The 18,351-nt window shown below is 45.5% G+C and overlaps 1 protein-coding gene across 2 annotated transcripts in view; it reads left to right on the forward strand.

The window, feature by feature from the left end:
- Nucleotides 1-18,351, forward strand: part of TNFRSF19 (TNF receptor superfamily member 19) — a 97,631-nt gene that overhangs the window by 4,877 nt on the left and 74,403 nt on the right. The window contains exons 1-2 of one of the 2 annotated variants that reach the window (XM_055426383.2): nt 5,570-5,699; nt 17,792-17,891. In XM_055426383.2, the coding sequence (XP_055282358.2) occupies nt 17,826-17,891 (66 nt within the window). In that variant the 5' untranslated portion in view covers nt 5,570-5,699; nt 17,792-17,825. Of the gene's footprint in view, nt 1-5,569; nt 5,700-17,791; nt 17,892-18,351 lie in introns of those variants that run through there. The other variant, XM_055426382.2, reaches the window with a different exon arrangement.

Raw genomic sequence — 18,351 nt, forward strand, 5'->3', positions numbered from 1 at the left:
GGATTCAGGAAGCCTGGATTTTGGATCCTGCTTTGTTATTAACTTGGTGTGTGACCTTGGACAAGTTGCTCCCTGTCAGGCCCCCGCCCTACACAGATGGTCTGACATCAATGGTCAGCAGTGGGTGCTGGGAATTACTTAAATATCTGGGTCTTGGTTATATTCCCCTTTATTTTCCTAACTATATTTGGCAAACTTTATAACTCTTTGAGATTTTAACCCCTATTTATTCATTCAACAAATTTTTAATGAGTACCTACTATGTGCCAGGCACTGTGAAGGAACAGACAGAATTCACAATTCTCATGTGACTTACATTCTGTTCCTTTCCCCCATGAAATAGTGTTTAATGCTGGAAATTACTTGAAAGTCAAGCAGTTTTCCATTAACTTTTATTCCAGTGGAAACTATTTTCCCAAGAGGTTTGTTAACTTCATTGGTTCAACTTTTTTAGGAACATATTATAATCACACTTCAAATCAGCTTAGCTATTGCTAAAACTAGCTTCAGAAAGCCAATTCTTAACATCATCTTTAAAAATACACCTCTACCAAAATCCTCGTAAGAATTTGGCTCTTTCAGGGAATTTCTTGGAGTCTAGTGGTTAAGATTCTGGACTTTCACTGCCATAGACCAGGGTTTGATCCCTGGTCTCAGGAAACTAAGATCCCTCAATCCCCAGTAGCCAAAAAAAAAAAAAAAATAATTTGGCTTTGTCAGTAAAATTTCAATTCATTAATAACAACCAGTGTGGGATTTCCCTGGGCTTCCCAGATAGCTCAGCGGTAAAGAATCCTTCGGCCAATGCTGGAGACACAGTTTCAATACCTGGATTGGGCAGATTCCCTGGAGAAGGGATTGGCTACCCACTGCAGTATTCTTGCCTGGAGAATCCCATGAAGAGAGGATCCTGGGGGGCTACTGTCCACAGGGTCCCAAAGAGTCGGATTGAGCGACTGAGAAAACATGTATGTGGGACTTCCCTGGCAGTCCAGTGGTTAAGATTCCACACTTTCACTGAGTGGGTGTGGGTTCCATCCCTGGTTGATGAACTAAGACCCCACATACCAAAAAGTTAAAACAAACAGAGTAAAATGCACTCAATAGCCACAGTGCAGCCGTTCAGTGCTCTTTACTGTCAAGCACCATTTGGGTTATCACAGATCTCTGATGCTTGGCACTGTGTGCCTGACAAAAGGCTGCCATTTAGTGAGCACTGACTGTGCACCAGACACTGGGCTGAGCTCTTTGCATCGCTTATCCTACTGAACAACGATTAATGGAACGCCTTTCACAGTTGAAGAAGAAGTTTGGGAAGGTCAAGTAACTTTTCCAAGGGCATACAGTTAGTGAGCGTTGATTTAGCATCCAAGGCCAGAATGTGCAATGCCAGCGGCCGTGTGTGTGCATCAGACCCGTCCATGGAGAGTTAGCGGGCTCAGGGGAAGCCCAGCCACACACACGGAAGATGGTGCAAAACGACTGAACAGAGTAATGTGCTTCTGTCTTAAGCAGAAAGGGAGGCCAGAAGAAAACAAAGGAGTTCCTGGACTGGCAGATTAAATTCCTCTCAGAAAACACTGAACATTCGGTACTATCAAAGGTGTATGTTTGAGCAAAATATGCCGCTTCTTGAAAGCAGAACTCCTTTTAACTCCTTGAGGAAGAAAGCTAACTCACAGCAACAGGGCAGGAGGGAGAATGTGGCAAGTGCTGTCCTTGTCTTAAGAAGGCCTCAGACCTTAGGGAGACTCCTGAGAGCTGTGGCTTCTGGCGTGCGGAGGAGTCAGGTGAGGGAAAGAGGTGAGTGTGAAGAGGAAGCTTGGGGAGCAGAGGAAGGGCAAGTTCAGGGCACACTGGAGGCAAGGCATGCAGACCAGTTTGGCCAGAATATGAAGTGGTTGGTGTAGAGGGAGGAAAGATAAGGCTGAAGATGTGGGTGGAGCCCAAACATGGAAATCCCTGACTGCTAATTTAAAGGATGGAGAAGTGAAGAATCATTGTAAATCTTTTCACTGGTCAGTGACCACAATGTAAGGCAGGATGAGGACAGACAGGCTGGACAGGGTAGTGGGGAGGGAGGTGTGAAAAGGCAGGGCATTCAGGCGAAAGGTGCGGAGGGCCTGCACTGTGATTGAGGTGATGGGGTAAAGGGAGAAAGAGGGAAAAGGGTGAATGTGTGAGACCTTACAAAGAAGCAGCGATAAGTCAGCTTAAGGATGGTAGACGGAGGACCCCCGGTGTGCTAGGCTCTGGGCTACTAAGAAAATAAGAGCTGCCCTCGGGGAGGTGGGGTCCAGTTAGACAAACAGGTGACTTCCATCTAAGAGGGAGCTTGTGAGTGAAGTTCAGGGAGTGTTGTGGTCCTAGATCACAGCTGACAGGTAGGTTTGGGAAATGCAGGCTCGCCTTGAGTTTCAGGTATAATGTGTGCATGCATGCTAAGCCGCTTCAGTCATGTCCAGCTCTTTGTGACCCCATGGACTGTAGCCAGGGAGAATTCTCCATCCATGGGATTCTCTAGGCAAGAATACTGGAGTGGGTTGTCATTCCCTTTTCCAGAGAATTTTCCTGACCCAGGGATCAAACCGGCATCGCTTGTCTCCTGCATTGGCAGTCAGGTTCTTTACCAATAGCGCCACCTGCAAAGTCCTCAAATAGGATAGGGTATATCATTTGTAAATGATTAAAAGTAAGTTATTATTGCGGTTGCTATTCCGGCCATGACAACCTTGAGGCTGACACTTGGAAGGATTTTTTTTTTTTTTTATTTTACAGACTTTTATCTATGCATCTACAAACATATACACACATACACAACTGTAATGGAGGATAGTGTTTTTGAATAAGATTATACAATGGCAAGCCACTCCAGTACTCTTTTTTTTTTTTTTTTTGAACAGAGGAAAATTTATATGTCGAACCTGGACTGGTCACTTATGATAATATACATGCTACAATTCCATTCTCCCCAATCATTCCACCTTCACCCTCTCCCACAGAGTTCCAAAGACTGTTCTAAATGCCTATGTCTCTTTTGCAGTCTCTTATACAGGGTTCAGGTTACCATTTTTCTAAATTCCATATATATGCGTTAATATACAGTATTGATGTTCTTCTTTCTGGCTTACTTCACTCTGTATAATTGGCTCCAATTTCATCCACCTCATTAAAACTGATTCAAATGCATTCTTTTTGATGGCTGAAAAATACTCCATTGTGTATATGTACCAAAGTTTTCTTATCCATTCATCTGCAGATGGACATCTAGGTTGCTTCCATGTCCTGGCTATTATAAACAGTGCTGCAATGAACATTGGAGTACATGTGTCTCTTTCAATTCTGGTTTCCTCGGTGTGTATGCCCAGGAGTGCGATCGCTGGATCATATGGCAGTTCTATTTCCAGTTTTCTGAGGAATCTCCACACTGTTCTCCATAGTGGCTGTACTAGTTTGCATTCCCACCAACAGTGTAAGAGGGTTCCCTTCTCTCCACACCCTCTCCAGCATTTATTGCATGTAGACTTTTGGATAGCAGCCATTCTGACTGGTGTGAAATGGTATCTCATTGTGGTTTTGATTTGCATTTCTCTGATGATGAGGGATGTTGAGCATTTTTTCATGTGTTTGTTAGCCATCTTTATGTCTTCTTTGGAGAAATGTCTGTTTAGTTCTTTGGCCCATTTTTTGATTGGGTCACTTAGTTTTCTGGAATTAAGCTGCAGGAGCTGCTTGTATAATTTGGAGATTAATCCTTTATCAGTTGCTTCATTTGCTATTATTTTCTCCCATTCTGAAGGCTGTCTTTTCACCTTGCTTAGAGTTTCCTTTGCTGTGCAGAAGCTTTTGATTTTAATTAGGTCCCATTTGTTTATTTTTGCTTTTATTTCCAATATACTGGGAGGTGGGTCTTGGAGGATCCTGCTGTGATTTATGTCGGAGAGTGTTTTGCCTACGTTCTCCTCTAGAAGTTTTATAGTTTCTGGTCTTACATTTAGATCTTTGATCCATTTTGAGTTTATTTTGGTGTATGGTGTTAGGAAGTGTTCTAGTTTCATTCTTTTGCAAGTGGCTGACCAGTTTTCCCAGCACCACTTGTTAAAGAGACTGTCTTTTCTCCATTTTATATTCTTGCCTCCTTTGTCGAAGATAAGGTGTCCATAGGAGCGTGGGTTTATCTCTGGGCTTTCTATTTTGTTCCATTGATCTATATTTCTGTCTTTATGCCAGTACCATACTGTCTTGATGACTGTGGCTTTGTAATAGAGCCTGAAGTCCGGCAGGTTAATTCCCCCAGTTCCATTCTTCCTCCTCAAAATTGCTTTGGCTATTCGAGGTTTTTTGTATTTCCATACAAATTGTGAGATTATTCGTTCTAGTTCTGTGAAAAATATTGTTGGTAGCTTGATAGGGATTGCATTGAATGTATAAATTACTTTGGGTAGTATACAACTACCTAGTACTGCACTGGGCATTCTCAGTGTGGGGTCATGTGCCTGGGTAACTAACTGTAGCACCGTATTCAATCTACAAACACTTATTGAAGGCTACTATGGGCCTTGGGGTACAGAAAGGAAGCAGGATTTGGTTCCATCCAAAGGAACATGAAGTTTTGCCAGGGAATCAAAGCCAACAAAGGGAGCAGCGCGCTCCTCTGCATCAACGCAATGCGTGCGTGGCATTTTGGGCTGGAGAGAAGTTTGTCCATTTACTCACTGGCCAGATGACGATAATTGCTTACATTTCTATAGCATTCTACTGCGGAAAAACTCTTTCTGTACTTGGTCCTTTTACTCCGCCCACCAAAGGTGCGGACTGGGCACCATTAGCTCCGCTTCTTAAGTGTGCAAGGTGAAGTTTGGACACCATCCGTTCACCAGATGCATGTAGAGGCCTGGATCCCTGGGGGCTTGGACCAGACCGCGCTGGACCTATGGGTGCACCAGGCCCTCTGGAAGCCAGCGGCCCGTGGGCCCGCCGGGAAAAGCCTCTGTGAGTGGAGAGGAGCCCGGTGGGCCGGATCCTAGTGATCTGGACCCACTGCACTCATGTCATGTGGCTTCCCGCGCCTTTCCTGGCACAGAGGCGGGCACGGGGTAGAAGGTGCAGAGGCACGAAGCCTGGAAGCAGGTCCAGGTGGACGCGAGGGTGCCACTCTAGCCGCAGGCAGTGACAGAGCTCCGCTCTTGGCGATCAGGATGAGCACCCTCCGCCCTGCCCAGGCCCGCCTGCGGGATGCAGTCAACAGCTTCCGCAGCCCCGGAGGCCACGGGCGGCTCAGCTGCGGCCTAAGGTGCCTGGGGCCGGTGGGGACAGCCGGGAGCCCTGGGGGTGTGCGGTGCCTCCGCTGTGGGCGGGGCAGGCAATGGGCGGGGCCGGTTGGTGGGCGGGGCTGCGCGGCAGGCGGGCCATGGGGTGGGCGGGGCTCAGACGTGGGCAGGGCAAGCGGTGGCGCCGCCGAGAGCCTGTGGGCCGGAGGGGACGTGGGCGGGAATCCTGGTGGGCGGGGCCCCGGGTGGGCGGGGCCGGGAGGCAGCGGCGGTTGCCGGGCTACCGGGGAGCGCTGGGCCGCGGCGCCGGGCAGTGCAGGGCGCGCGCGTGAGGAGCGGACCCCGGCCCAGCTCCGCGCCGCGTGCCGCGCGCCCCTGAGCCTCCGATCGCCGTCGGGGCCTGCGGGGCAGCCTCAGGCACGGGGGAAGGTAGGTGCCCGCAGCCCACCCGGCCACGCCACGCGGCGGTCCCAGCCCTCGCCCCGGCGGATCCGCGCGAAACGCGTGCTGAGAGGAGGCGGCCGCGGGTGGAGGCAGGGGGCGCCAGCCTGGGCTGTCCGCGCTCTGGGCAGGGTTAGGGAACACAGGGCCGGCGGAGGCGACCCCCGGGGAGGGCTGACGGCTAGGGGCACGGAGATGCCGGAGCTGGGGGAACGCCCCCCGGCCCGCGTGGGCGACCGGACCGAGCGCGCTGACCCTCAGTGCAGGGATCTGGTCAACAGAATGCTGCGCGCAGGCGAAGGTGTGTGTGCGTGCAAATGTGTGCTCGCCCGGCCTGGACCGGGCGCTGCAGCCCTCCCGGCGGGAAGCGGTCTGCAGGCCGGCCGGCCGTTTGAGAGCCCGGGAGGGAGGAGGTGCCGGCACGGTGACGCACAGGGCTGCTCTCGCAGCCTTGGCCAGGGGTCTCCTGCCATTTGATGGCATAGAGATGTAGCTCATTCCCGCTTGAGGAGGAAGTTTGCAAGCACCCAGCTGCAGCGATCTGTTTCGTTGGTAGCGAGCTATGCATCGCACCTACAGTTACCATTGTAGGAAATCCATGTCACTGGTTGTTTGTTTGTTTTTTCATTTAAAAAAGGACTCAGTTTGCAGACAAACAAGACCATTAGGCATTGTTCGGTATTTCTTTAATTGAAATAGTTTAACTCAAACTATGAATGGGTGGTTTTTACTCCAGTGACAGTTTTCCTTTACTGTTTACAATAGAAGACGATTTCTTTATATAAACAGGAAACAGTTACTGTTAAACGTGACTTAGGCAAACAGAAGAATTTATTTTGATGTGTCATTATTTCATGATCAGATACTTATATGCAAAGGGGAAGATTATATTGCATTAGTTCAGGATTTACTACTCCCTATGTTTTCTGTTGTACAGCTTCACCTTAGGCGTCTTTGCCATGCTTCTTTCATGTAGTTTAAAAACATGTCTTATTTCAAGCACTTTATCATCTAATTTAGAGATATATAACTAGAGGGGGTGAGAATCGAGTCCTACCCTGGAAGACAGTTTTTGACAGTTATCATTCACAGAGATGTCAGTACTTGAAAAGAGTGTTTCTTCACATAATATTTATCAAGTTCTGACAATAATACAAAACACAGAAATGCAGTTTCATTTTGAAAATACTCCCTTGGCATGAATACATGGTGCTTTATCATGAACTCTGTATTTGTTTCTTTTTAACCCTTGTAGGTGTCTCATGAGGTCTACTTTGTTATGGAGGCCAGGTGTCTTTATGTACTTTGGAATTTTTTCCATACTAAGTGCTGACTCTAGGATATTGTGTTAGCATTTTCTGGGACATTCATGGAGTATATTTGTTTCTTTGATGAGAGTGTCTTTAGGCTCTGAGTCCAGACTGAATTTTGAATTTGAAGGTAAGCACATAGGAAGACTTTTTTATGCCCTTGAAATTGTAGCGTAAAGTGCCTTTCCTACCCAGATGACTTGAATAAAGAACATTGCTAACATTTAAAAGCCTTTTTAAAAGAACAGAAAATTTGTTTTTTAACCTCAGATTATCATGAAGTTTAACTTGCATAGAATGTATTTGTACATACATGTAATAATTACATGCTGTGCTTAGTATGTTAATTTAATTTACTAGTTGTAGCTCTAATATGTGAATCCAGGGTATTTGGGGACATTTGACGTCTGAGTGAGGAGTTCTGCTAACACTCCTGAAGAGACTTTGGTTTTCCTTTTTCACCTATTTAAACATCCAAACCCAAGCTTAACCCAGTCCTCTGCAGCCGGTTCAGCCATTCAAAAATTAACACAGCACAAACAAAAGACTTAAGGATCTTTAAGGAAAATAGAAAAGTCCTCTTAAATGTGATAAATCAGTATTTAAAGTCAAGCATTTAAAATAAAGATCTGGAAAAGGCCAGCATGTCTGTTGACAACAGGTTGAATAAATATATGCCCTGAATAAAGAGACAGCTGCTCATGTGATAAGAGAGCAGGAACAGCTTAACAGTGAGAGGTGTTTGTCTCATGGCAGCTGATTCTTAAATGTTCATAACCTTTCTAAAATGACCTTCTGGCTGAAGAAAAAGAACAGTCAAGCAGTATGAACGCAATTTCCTTTCATGATTTACTGGCTGAGCAGTGAGTTCATTCATCGTATTTTATCTGTCTCAATTGTTTACATTTAGAAGTAAGATGTTTAAACAGTATTGGGTTATCATGTAGTCCACACATCACAGAATATGTGCCTTTTAAATTGAAGTTTTAAGAGCTGGATTTTTAAAAGGAGGATGGCCAACCTCAGCAATTATATACCAGAGGAGCTTGTCTACCTGAAGATTAAATGTTATTCAGCCAACTCTTCCCCTCTGTCTGCTCGGATGGTTCTAAGATGAGGAAGTTCTACAAGAATGGAGGCCACTTAGAGTGGAGAACTCTGCACATGCCACAGAGAGGGGTTTTGGAATCTGTCCAGACTTCTAAAGTAAAAATTTAAACAGCTGTGTTGTAGACATTGTTATGCACAATTCTCTTAGAATAGACTGTATGGATGTTTGGGGTCCCCGTAGACCCTGATGCTGCAATTGTCCTATTTGTCTTTTATGATTGAAAAATGTTAGTAAAGTTGGGGAAGAGTACCCAGTTACAGTATGCTAGTTGATTAAACACACTGTGTCTTCCTAAGGCAAAAATGATAGCATTTAAAACTCAGAGAAATAAAAAGAATTATTTTCAAAAAAACCTATTCTAGTTTAAGTTCTGTTAAAAAAAATTGTAGGAGCCTGACAGTGAGTGGCCCCTAATGGTTTTGAACTTTGAAGGAATTGAAGGTATTGTATTTGGCAACAGAACATTTTAAAGCTTGTAGAGTTTTTGGTAGAAAATATTTCTTGACTTGAAAAGGGAAATCATTCCCACCTCCCAGCCAACAACAATATGTATATTTTTATTACCGCATACTTTTCTGAGCTTTCTAGGCCGCAAAAGGGGCTGTAAATTCTACTGTGTAAGAAGAATAATTTTCAGGATAGAGTGAAATTGAAGGTGAAGATACAGAATAGCCAGCAGCTATAGGTTGCTGCTGTGTGTGGAAATAGCATCACCCTAAATTTCTAATTAATTTTTTATTCTCTTCGCATATGGAACTGACATTATTCTCAGCCATTTATGATTGTGTTCCACCATTAAAATATAAGAGGCCATACGTGTAGCGTTGGCGTCATTTCAGTGCTGATCTTATAAATTGTAAGCCTGCCAGTTTAATGTTAATTTCTTAAAAAAATATCTCAGCTTATTGCATATTGGAAAAATGTATGTGTTGGTTGTGGCTTCATGACCTAGTGTATGTATAGTTTTACTAGATGAAAACGTTTTCCTGTTGCATGCTCTGCATGTCAGATAATAAATCACATGGCTTTGAAATGTGAGGGGAAAAAAGAAAATTAAGCAACTTTTTCTCGGAAAAAAATATTTAGATTATTTGAACTATTCTAAGATTCATATATTTTGATCATTTATAAGATCAAAAATAAGGACCATTCTTGAAGATTTTACTGAATTGTTAAAATTGGAAAGGTCCACGCGAGCTCTTCCTCCTTGGGGATATTTGTTATTATTATAGCTCTATACTCAGAAGCGCCCTCCTCACCTGAACCGTGCTCTCCCACCATCACTTAAGTTTCAAGCTCAAGGTGTGGTCGGTCACACACGTTTCCCCTTATATTGTTTTACTCCTTACGACAACCCTAACATTTTACTGTTTCTAGTTAATGAATTCCTTCATTGCTTCAACATGTATTGCGCACATATTTTGGATATGTTACAATTCTAGAGCAAAATCACAGTTCTTATCACCAAATACTCCAACCCCAACTGGTGATGTACTCTTAACTGCTCGTCTGGTGATCCAGGAAGGCTGTGACAACAGGGGAGGTGGGGACCATAGCCCCCAATGCCTGAATTCCTCAGTGAATGGGATGGCAGGTGCTCAGCTGGAGCTTGGGTCGCCTTGACATGGGACTTGTGAATGCCAGGCTTTCAGTTTTCAGGAAAAGTCTTCATTTTTAATATGAAAACTGATCTTTAAAATTAAGTGCTATAGTGACAGAAGGACGCGATGCATCCTGACAAGACGCAATTCAAGGGCAACAGAGAGAGAGAGAAGACGGTCACCCTGTGGGTTGGCAGGACACCTAGGGTGCTGCAGGAGCCCAAGGGAGGGCGCCCACGCTAGGTTTAGGGAGACCCAGTGTGGCAGATCCGGGGAAGGTGTGGTAGGTGAGGCCCCGTGTGCAGGAGAGCACTGGGGCAGAAGTGGGGGCGGCTGGAGGGACCTGCAGGTTGAAGAAGCCCCGTGGTTCAGATCCAGTGGGTCTGCCCTGCTTGGACGGGGGAAGCCTGGGGCTGCCGCTCCCAGCCACTCCCGGAAACCCTGAGCTCTGCCCGGTGACACACGCACCAGCCCAGGTCTTCAGGATCTGGACCAGCATGGGGAGGAGGGTGCCTTTCATTTCCACACCTGTTGGATTTATCCTCTCCGGGGACTGGCAATTAGGTGGCCTCCATGTTAGTTACCATTCATTCAAATGAGCAGGCTGAGCAGCTTGATCTGATAAGCAGTCGCTTTCTCTGCCGCTGGGAAGTGTTTGCCAGCTCAGTGCTCTTCGTTTCTGCTTGCCTGGTTCTCCTGACACCTGCTTGCTGTTGTTGAAGAGAGATGGCGAGACAGCAATCCCACACGCCTGGATTCCTGTACACCAGGCATCTTTGGTCTTCTCCTGATTGCCACGGCTGGTTTCTCTGCACACATTTTGGAAAAACATTCGCCAGACTATTAGTTGACATTGTGTCGTGTGGACACTGAGGCAAAATGTGAAAGCCCCTGAGGGGCCATTGTTGTTTAGTTGCTAAGTTGTGTCTGACTCTTTGCGACCCCAGGACTGCAGCCCGCCCAGCTCCTCTCTCCATGGGATGTCACAGGCAAGAATATTGGAGTGGGTTGTCATCCAGGGAATCTTCCTGGGCCAGGGATCGAACCCACGCCTCCTGCGTTGGCAGGCGGATTCTTTACCTCTGAGCTACCAGGGAAGCCCTGACCCATTGTCCATAATCTCATAATGTGTATATTCTGTGCTTGTCAGGTCCTTCCCCAGATAAACAGAATGCTGGCATCTATCAAAAGGGTTTCTTTACCTGGGCCAGACCCAGAAGTTAAAAGCAATTTCAGTAAATACCTTTTTATTGCCTTATTTTTATTTTAAACATTATTACTTACATGCTTGTTATTCCATTAAATTTTCCTTCTATTTTTTATGAATGCCAACACATTTCATAAGCGATTTCATTTTATTCCAGGAAATTCAGGGTCACGCTTAGAACACTCCACCGGCTGAATGGTTTATTTCTGTATAGTTCTTGTTCGGGCAGTCTGAAGAGGTTCAGCTGCTCTGCTCCGCCAGGAGCTCGGGCCAAGTGCCCCTTTACCGTGTCCTCCCTCAGGTGGCTCCTCCTCCTTGCAGGCTGTTCCATCAGAGCTGGTGGGATGAAGGGCTGCACTGTTGAACACGTTATTTAGATGACTGTATAGCTTTGCAGTATCGACCAGTTTGGTGGAGTCCTACGGAGCTAAGTGGAAGGGTCTTAGATACTCACTGTGGCGGGTACAACCCTTAGTCAGCCTGGCAGAGCACCCAGAACCCTGCCTTGGGGTCACCAGGAATGAGTTTTCTTTGGTTTCCACCATCTCATGTGTCCTTTGGGCCTCAGTGTCCTCCCTTGTATGGGGATAAACACCTCGTGTAGAGGGTAGGTAGTAAGGAAAGAAGCTGTCCTTTTTCCAGAGCACAGACATGGTCTTCGATGCTGTGAATGCCTAGTTCACTGGCCCTGTTCTCAGTCTTCAAACACCCTCTGCAGCCTCGGGTCCAGAGGTCTGAAATGCTGCCTGGCCGATCGTGACCATCTGGGTGTCCCGCATTTGTCCAGCAGGTTGCAGCCTTCAGGGACTGTCAATACACTGGACCATTTGCTCCTCAAGGGTAATATCGTTAACAAAGGCAGGGTGTGTTCATGCTAAGTAGCTTCAGTCATGTCTTATTCTTTGTGACCCCATGGACTGTAGCCTATCAGGCTTCTCTGTCCTTGGGGAGTCTCCAGGCAAGAATACTGGAGTGGGTTGCCATACCATCCTCCAGGGGATCTTCCCGAGCCAGGGATCGAACCCCAGTCTCCTGCATCTCTGCGTTGGCAGTCAGGTTCTTTACCACTGATCCAACTGGGAGGCCCAATAATGTCAGCACCCATTGCTGATCTGTACTGAGCACTTATTATGTGCCGGGAACAGTCACGTCTCCGAGCTGTCAGGCTCACTTACTGCTCACAGCCATTCCGGAGGCAGTCCTGTCACTGCACCCAGTTCAGAGAAGAGGAGACTCAGGTGAGGTCCACAGTTAGTTAGTGATGCTCCCAAGGGCAACAAAAACCATGGCAACCTCAGCAGCCATCATCCTTTAAGCCTTTACTCTGTTCCAGGCCGTTAGCTGTGCTGCTTCCCTGCATTATCTCAGCAAACTCTCCCTCACCCCACAGAAAGGGCCTGTTTTTGTCTCTACAGATGTGTGATATCAGAGTGACTTTGCTGAGAACCCAGGAATCCTGGCTGCATTTTCTCTTGACCATTCCCGATTACCAGCAGGCTATTTTCAATTATGGTGGGTTTTCCTCAGTTCAGTTCAGTCGCTCAGTTGTGTCCAACTCTTTGCAACCCCATGAATCACAGCACGCCAGGCCTCCCTGTCCATCACCAACTCCCAGCGCTTACTCAAACTCATGTCCATCGAGGCTGTGATGCCATCCAGCCATCTCATTCTCTGTCGTCCCCTTCTCCTCCTGCCCCCAATCCCTCCCAGCATCAGAGTCTTTTCCAGTGAGTCATCTCTTCGCATGAGTGGCCAAAGTATTGGAGTTTCAGTTTTAGCATCAGTCCTTCCAATGAACACCCAGGACTGATCTCCTTTAGAATGGACTGGCTGGATCTCCTTGTAGTTCAAGGGACTCGCCAGAGTCTTCTACAACTTCGCAGTTCAAAAGCATCAATTCTTCGGCGATCAGCATTCTTCACAGTCCAACTCTCACATCCATACATGACCACTGGAAAAACCATAGCCTTGACTAGATGGACCTTAGTTGGCAAAGTAATGCTACTCCCTAGATAGTCCGCCCAAGCCTAAACTACTTCTCAGCCTCTTGGTATAAAAAGCCAGGTTAAAAGAGAAGCCACAGAAAAGAGAAGTGACATAGTTCACTAGCGCATTTCAGCCCCCAGTTCCCAGTTTAAGAAATCTTCTGTGAATGACCACTTGCATTTTTTAAGTGAATTAAGATGTTTAAAAATACGTCTCTATGTCATTTAATCCTGTCTCCTGATCTAATGTGGGCTTCTCTGATGGCTCAGAGGGTAAAGAATCTGCCTGCAGTGCAGGAGACGGAGGGGACTCGGGTTCAGTCCCTGGGTCAGGAAGATCCCCTGGAGGAGGGCATGGCAACCTGCTCCAGTATTCTTGCCAGGAGAATCCCATGGACAGAGGAGCCTGGTGGGCCACAGTCCATGGTGTCACAAAGAGTAGGACACATATGAAGTGACTGAACACGAGTGCAATCTAATGTACTGAATGCCTTGAGCAGGTAGTAAGATTTCACATATATATATTTGTCTGAAACAGAAAATGTGCACCACAGAAGAATTAGATCTGTTATCCGCAACCAAATCTCAGGTGTTTTCCACGAAATGTTTTTCATGGTTTTGTGCTTCTTCATCCGCTTAATTCCGCACACGTTCGCTGAGCACCTGGTGTGCCTGATGCTGGGAACGGAGTCCCAGGTGTGGCCCCTGCTGTGAAGGACCGTGCCATCTGGGGAGTGGACCCGCTATGCAGTGTTGTGGGTCTTGTCCGTGAATGTGGAAAGGGCTGTGGGTCCCCTGGGAGCTGCGCTTTTCCTTCTGCTTGGCTGTGGACAGCATTCAGCAGAGTGGTCGCTGAGCTGGCTCTTGGAGGGACTCAGCAGGAGAAAGGCTCTCCAGACCCAGAGGAGCAAGATCACGGGCGTCCAGCAGAAGGGTGGGTGTCAGGGTGTGGCTGAGCTGGACGGGCAATGAGGGCAGGGACCAGTGATGAGACCCCTAGGCCAGTGGGCAGATGAGAAAGGCATAGGTGTCTGGCTGAGGAGTTTGGAAGATAATTTGCAGGCACAAACCCGCTGTGCCCCTGGAAATGTAGGCGTGGCAGTGCTCCTTTTGTATTTCCCATTTAAACTACTCAGTTTAGCGTGTGTGTGGGGAAGATAATATTGTGGGCTGGCCAGAAAGTTTCTATAACATCTTATGGGAAAACCTAAAAGAACTTTTTGCCTGAAAGAAAAAAATGAAAGTAAAAGTCAGTCAGTCGTGTCTGACTCTTTGTGACCCCATGGACTGTTTAGGCCATGGAATTCTCCAGGCCAGAATACTGGAGTGGGTAGCCTTTCCCTTCACCAGGGGATCTTTCCAACCCAGGGATCGAACCCAAGTCTCCCATATTGCAAGCAAATTCTTTACCCAAGTCTCCCATATTGCAAGCAAATTCTTTACCTGCTGAGCCACACAGGAAGCCCGAACTTTTTGGCTAACCCAATACAAATCAGCACGTTGGGTCTAGTTTCATTAATTTTTGTCTACCCTATCATCTAAAAAATTTTTGTGATGCAAAAATCATAGTACTTTGTTCAGTGTTCTCCTTTTTGGGTAGTATATGTATGGTTTTTATCTCATCATCTTTTTTAATTTATAAACTTTTAAGAAGGATCATGTTACTTACATTTTTGGCCCCCAAAGCACGATACATGTATTTGTTTCATTATTAATGAAATAGTTATACTACAAAGAATGCTCAGGATAAAGAGGGTAAAAAATCCCCCCAGATTGCCACAGTATAAACCTAAGCCATTTATAATATTTTGGCATATTTAATTTTGTGCATAAAATGCGTATGTCTTGTGAAGTCAGAATCGTATTGCCTTGACTTCTAGCTTGAGGTGTGTGTCATCAGTCATCTTTACAAGAAGATGCTGCATGTTTTGTCTGCCTTCCACAGTAATTATCACCATGCCCCAGCAGAGTTATCTGTCCTAACTAGATGCTCAACTATAGCCTGATTATTCACAGACTCTAGAAAAGGGGGTGACAGAGGATGAGATGGTTGGATGGCATCACTGACTCAATGGACATGAGTTTGAGCAAACCCCGGGAGACAGTCAAGGACAGGGAAGCTTGGTGTGCTTCGGTCCATGGGGTTGCAAACAGTCAGACAGTACTTGGCCACTGAACAATAACAACAACGATGCACAGACTCTAGCAATCTCTTTATTCCTTGTGTTCTATGTATATACTTTGGTATTTATAACCTCTTTTCTGTGTTAGTTTAATTCCACATAGGTTTTGTGCTTCTTACCTTAAAAAAATTTTAGGGCCCTGCTGGAAAAGAGACAGTCTGAAGCATACCATTCAGGGAATGTGATGTTATCTTCTGACCCCTATCCTGTGTCTGCACAGCAGCAGGTTGCATGGTTGGGTAATTGCTGGATGATTTTGAGATATGCAAGGGGGGTGGGGAAAGCTATGATCAAGAAGCTGGAAAAGAAAAAAAAAGAGCTGTTTGAATTCACTCAAAATGGGTTATTCACTCAACCAAGTTTAAAAATGACTTTTTGTTGCCCTGATGTTTGGACCTGCTCGGGCAGCTGGGATGACCACTTGGACAGTCTCCTGGCGGGGGTGGGGTGCCCCCGGCTGGCTGTTTGGTCCAAAGTTGGGAAGGTAGCCTGCTCAGCTCAGCCTGCTTCCTTTGTTGTTACTGTTGCTGTTTTTCTTGAGCTGTTTGATTTTTGTTCTGGTTTCTTTCCAAGTAGTCAGGCTATCTGCTCTGAGTTCTTTTTAGAAACTGAACCACTGTTCCTCTGCCTGATTGGTGGAGGAACAGATGAGTCTTTACTTTTTAAAAATGTTCAAATCTCTTCTCTTGACATTGCGCGAGTCTGTAAAAACAAAACAAAACACACTTGCCTCTACATTTTAGATCATTCCTGGGAAAAAGAAAGAGGTTTAGTTTTGTTTGTTCTTCTTAAAGTGTCAGGGTAGTGCCTCCAATTCATCACTTGTAAATGATTTTTAGGTGTTCTTTTTTTTAAATAAATGCTATTTTTCTGCTAGTAGATAATTTGCGCTGTACTGGTTTGGGGAAGAGTTCACAAATGCCAGATGTTAGTTGTTCCTGTTTCTTAGTGAAGCTCAAGATCTGAGACACAAGCATGCAGTTTTTATTAAATGGAGCAGGTTGATTTCACGGTGTCTGTCATGGGGACACTGGAGCCACTCACCGGGGTTGGCACCCAGCTCTGCCTCTTTCCACTAGCGTGACCTGAGGCAAGTGACTCAGCCCTTATTAAGCCTCAGTTTCCCCATTTCTAAAATGGGGATAATGACAGCATTTACCTTCTAGGGTAGTTGTGAAGATGAAATGAGTCCTGCTAAGAATAGTACCTGGCATTGTGTGCTTGGCATGTGTTAGTTGTTATTTTATCATTGGTATCATCCTATATGACTTAGTTCAGTTCGGTCGCTCAGTCGTGTCTGACTCTTTGCGACTCCGTGAATCACGGCACGCCAGGCCTCCCTGTCCATCACCAACTCCCGGAGTTCACTCAAACTCATGTCCATCGAGTCGGTGATGCCGTTCAGCCATCTTATCCTTTGTCGTCCCCTTCTCCTCCCGGTCCCAATTGCTCCCAGCATGAGTCTTTTCCAGTGAGTCAACTCGTCACAAGAGGTGGCGAAAGTATTGGAGTTTCAGCTTTAGCATCAGTCCTTCCAATGAACACCCAGGATTGATCTCCTTTAGGATGGACTGGTTGGATCTCCTTGCAGTCCAAGGGACTCTCAAGAGTCTTCTTCAACACCACAGTTCAAAACCATCAATTCTTTGGCGATCAGCTTTCTTCACAGTCCAACTCTCACATCCATACATGACCATGGGAAAAACCATAGCCTTGACTAGACGGACCTTTGTTGGCAAAGTAATATCTCTGCTTTTTAATATACTATCTAGGTTGGTCATAACTTTCCTTCCAAGGAGTAAGCGTCTTTTAATTTCATGGCTGCAATCACCATCTACAGTGATTTTGGAGCCCCCAAAAGTAAAGTCTGACACCGTTTCCACTGTTTCCCCATCTATTTCCCATGAAGTGATGGGACCAAATGCCGTGATCTTAGTTTTCTGAATGTTGAGCTTTAAGCCAACTTTTTCACTCTCCTCTTTCACTTTCATCAAGAGGCTTTTGAGTTCCTCTTCACTTTCTGCCATAAGGGTGGTGTCATCTGCATATCTGAGGTTATTGATATTTCTCCCGGCAATCTTGATTCCAGCTTGTGCTTCTTCCAGCCCAGTGTTCCTCATGATGTACTCTGCATATAAGTTAAATAAGCAGGGTGACAATATACAGCCTTGACGTACTCCTTTTCCTATTTGGAACCAGTCTGTTGTTCCATGTCCAGTTCTAACTGTTGCTTCCTGACCTGCATACAGGTTTCTCAAGAGGCAGGTCAGGTGGTCTGGTATTCCCATCTCTTTCAGAATTTTCCTAAACCCACATAAATGGGAAGTTTCTGTAAGTTTGAATGTAATTTTCTGCTGGGTGAAGTCGACACTGTAGAGAGTTGGACAGAAAGAAAATAATGGCATGTGTAGCCTAGGAATTCAGAGCCAGTAGGTGTTTTCTAGGTACTGTGTAGCAACCTAACTGAACCAAAGCTTCAGTTCTCATAACCTAAATTTTTAAAGAATTGTTTAGTATTTATCTCTGGTATCTTTGAAAAAGATGAGTTCTTTTTAAAACATAAATGATATTTTGTTTTACAGACATGTTTTACTAGTGTATGTAGTAAATGGTAGCTCTGCATAGTAAATAAAAGCACAGTCACCCCTGGTATTAACGTTAACTGTATCTTCTTCTTTTTTAGAGCTCTTCAACCAGAAATACATTTAATAAGAGCAATGGCTTCAAAGGTGCTACCCAGGCAACAGAAGTCTGTCACAATTGTAGTTTTACTAGCCTGTTTGGTAAGTCAACTCTTTACTTTCATAAGAATGTAGGGGGGAAATTCATAGAACTAGTACCCAATCTATTTCCCAGTTTTAAACCCATATCTTCAAAACTTTCTTTCAGATTCCTTTTATCATTGATGCATTTAATTAACAAGTCAGAGGTTGCTGTTGGTTCTTGACTTTTGTGGCAATAATTGCACTTATTTATTTCAGTCTCATTGAGATCATCAAGTCATGGCATTACTTGTAGCCCCAAGATATTGATGCTTCATGGGCTTACAGGCAGGTGACTCCTGGAGCAACTAACACTTTCCTCCAAGATTGGTTGTCAAGTGTGTTTAAGAGAGGCTGGAGGTGATTACTAGACCTTTAGCCCCAAATTATGATCTTGAACCCCACCTTGAATTCTCCCTCATGCTTGCTCTAGAGGATAAGGCTGGGATTTTAAGGAAGTTGGATGACATTGTTGTAGATA

Source organism: Moschus berezovskii, chromosome 13, assembly GCF_049115385.1.
Source record: "Moschus berezovskii isolate FMDL1 chromosome 13, NW_MosBer_1.0, whole genome shotgun sequence".
NCBI lineage: Eukaryota > Metazoa > Chordata > Mammalia > Artiodactyla > Moschidae > Moschus > Moschus berezovskii.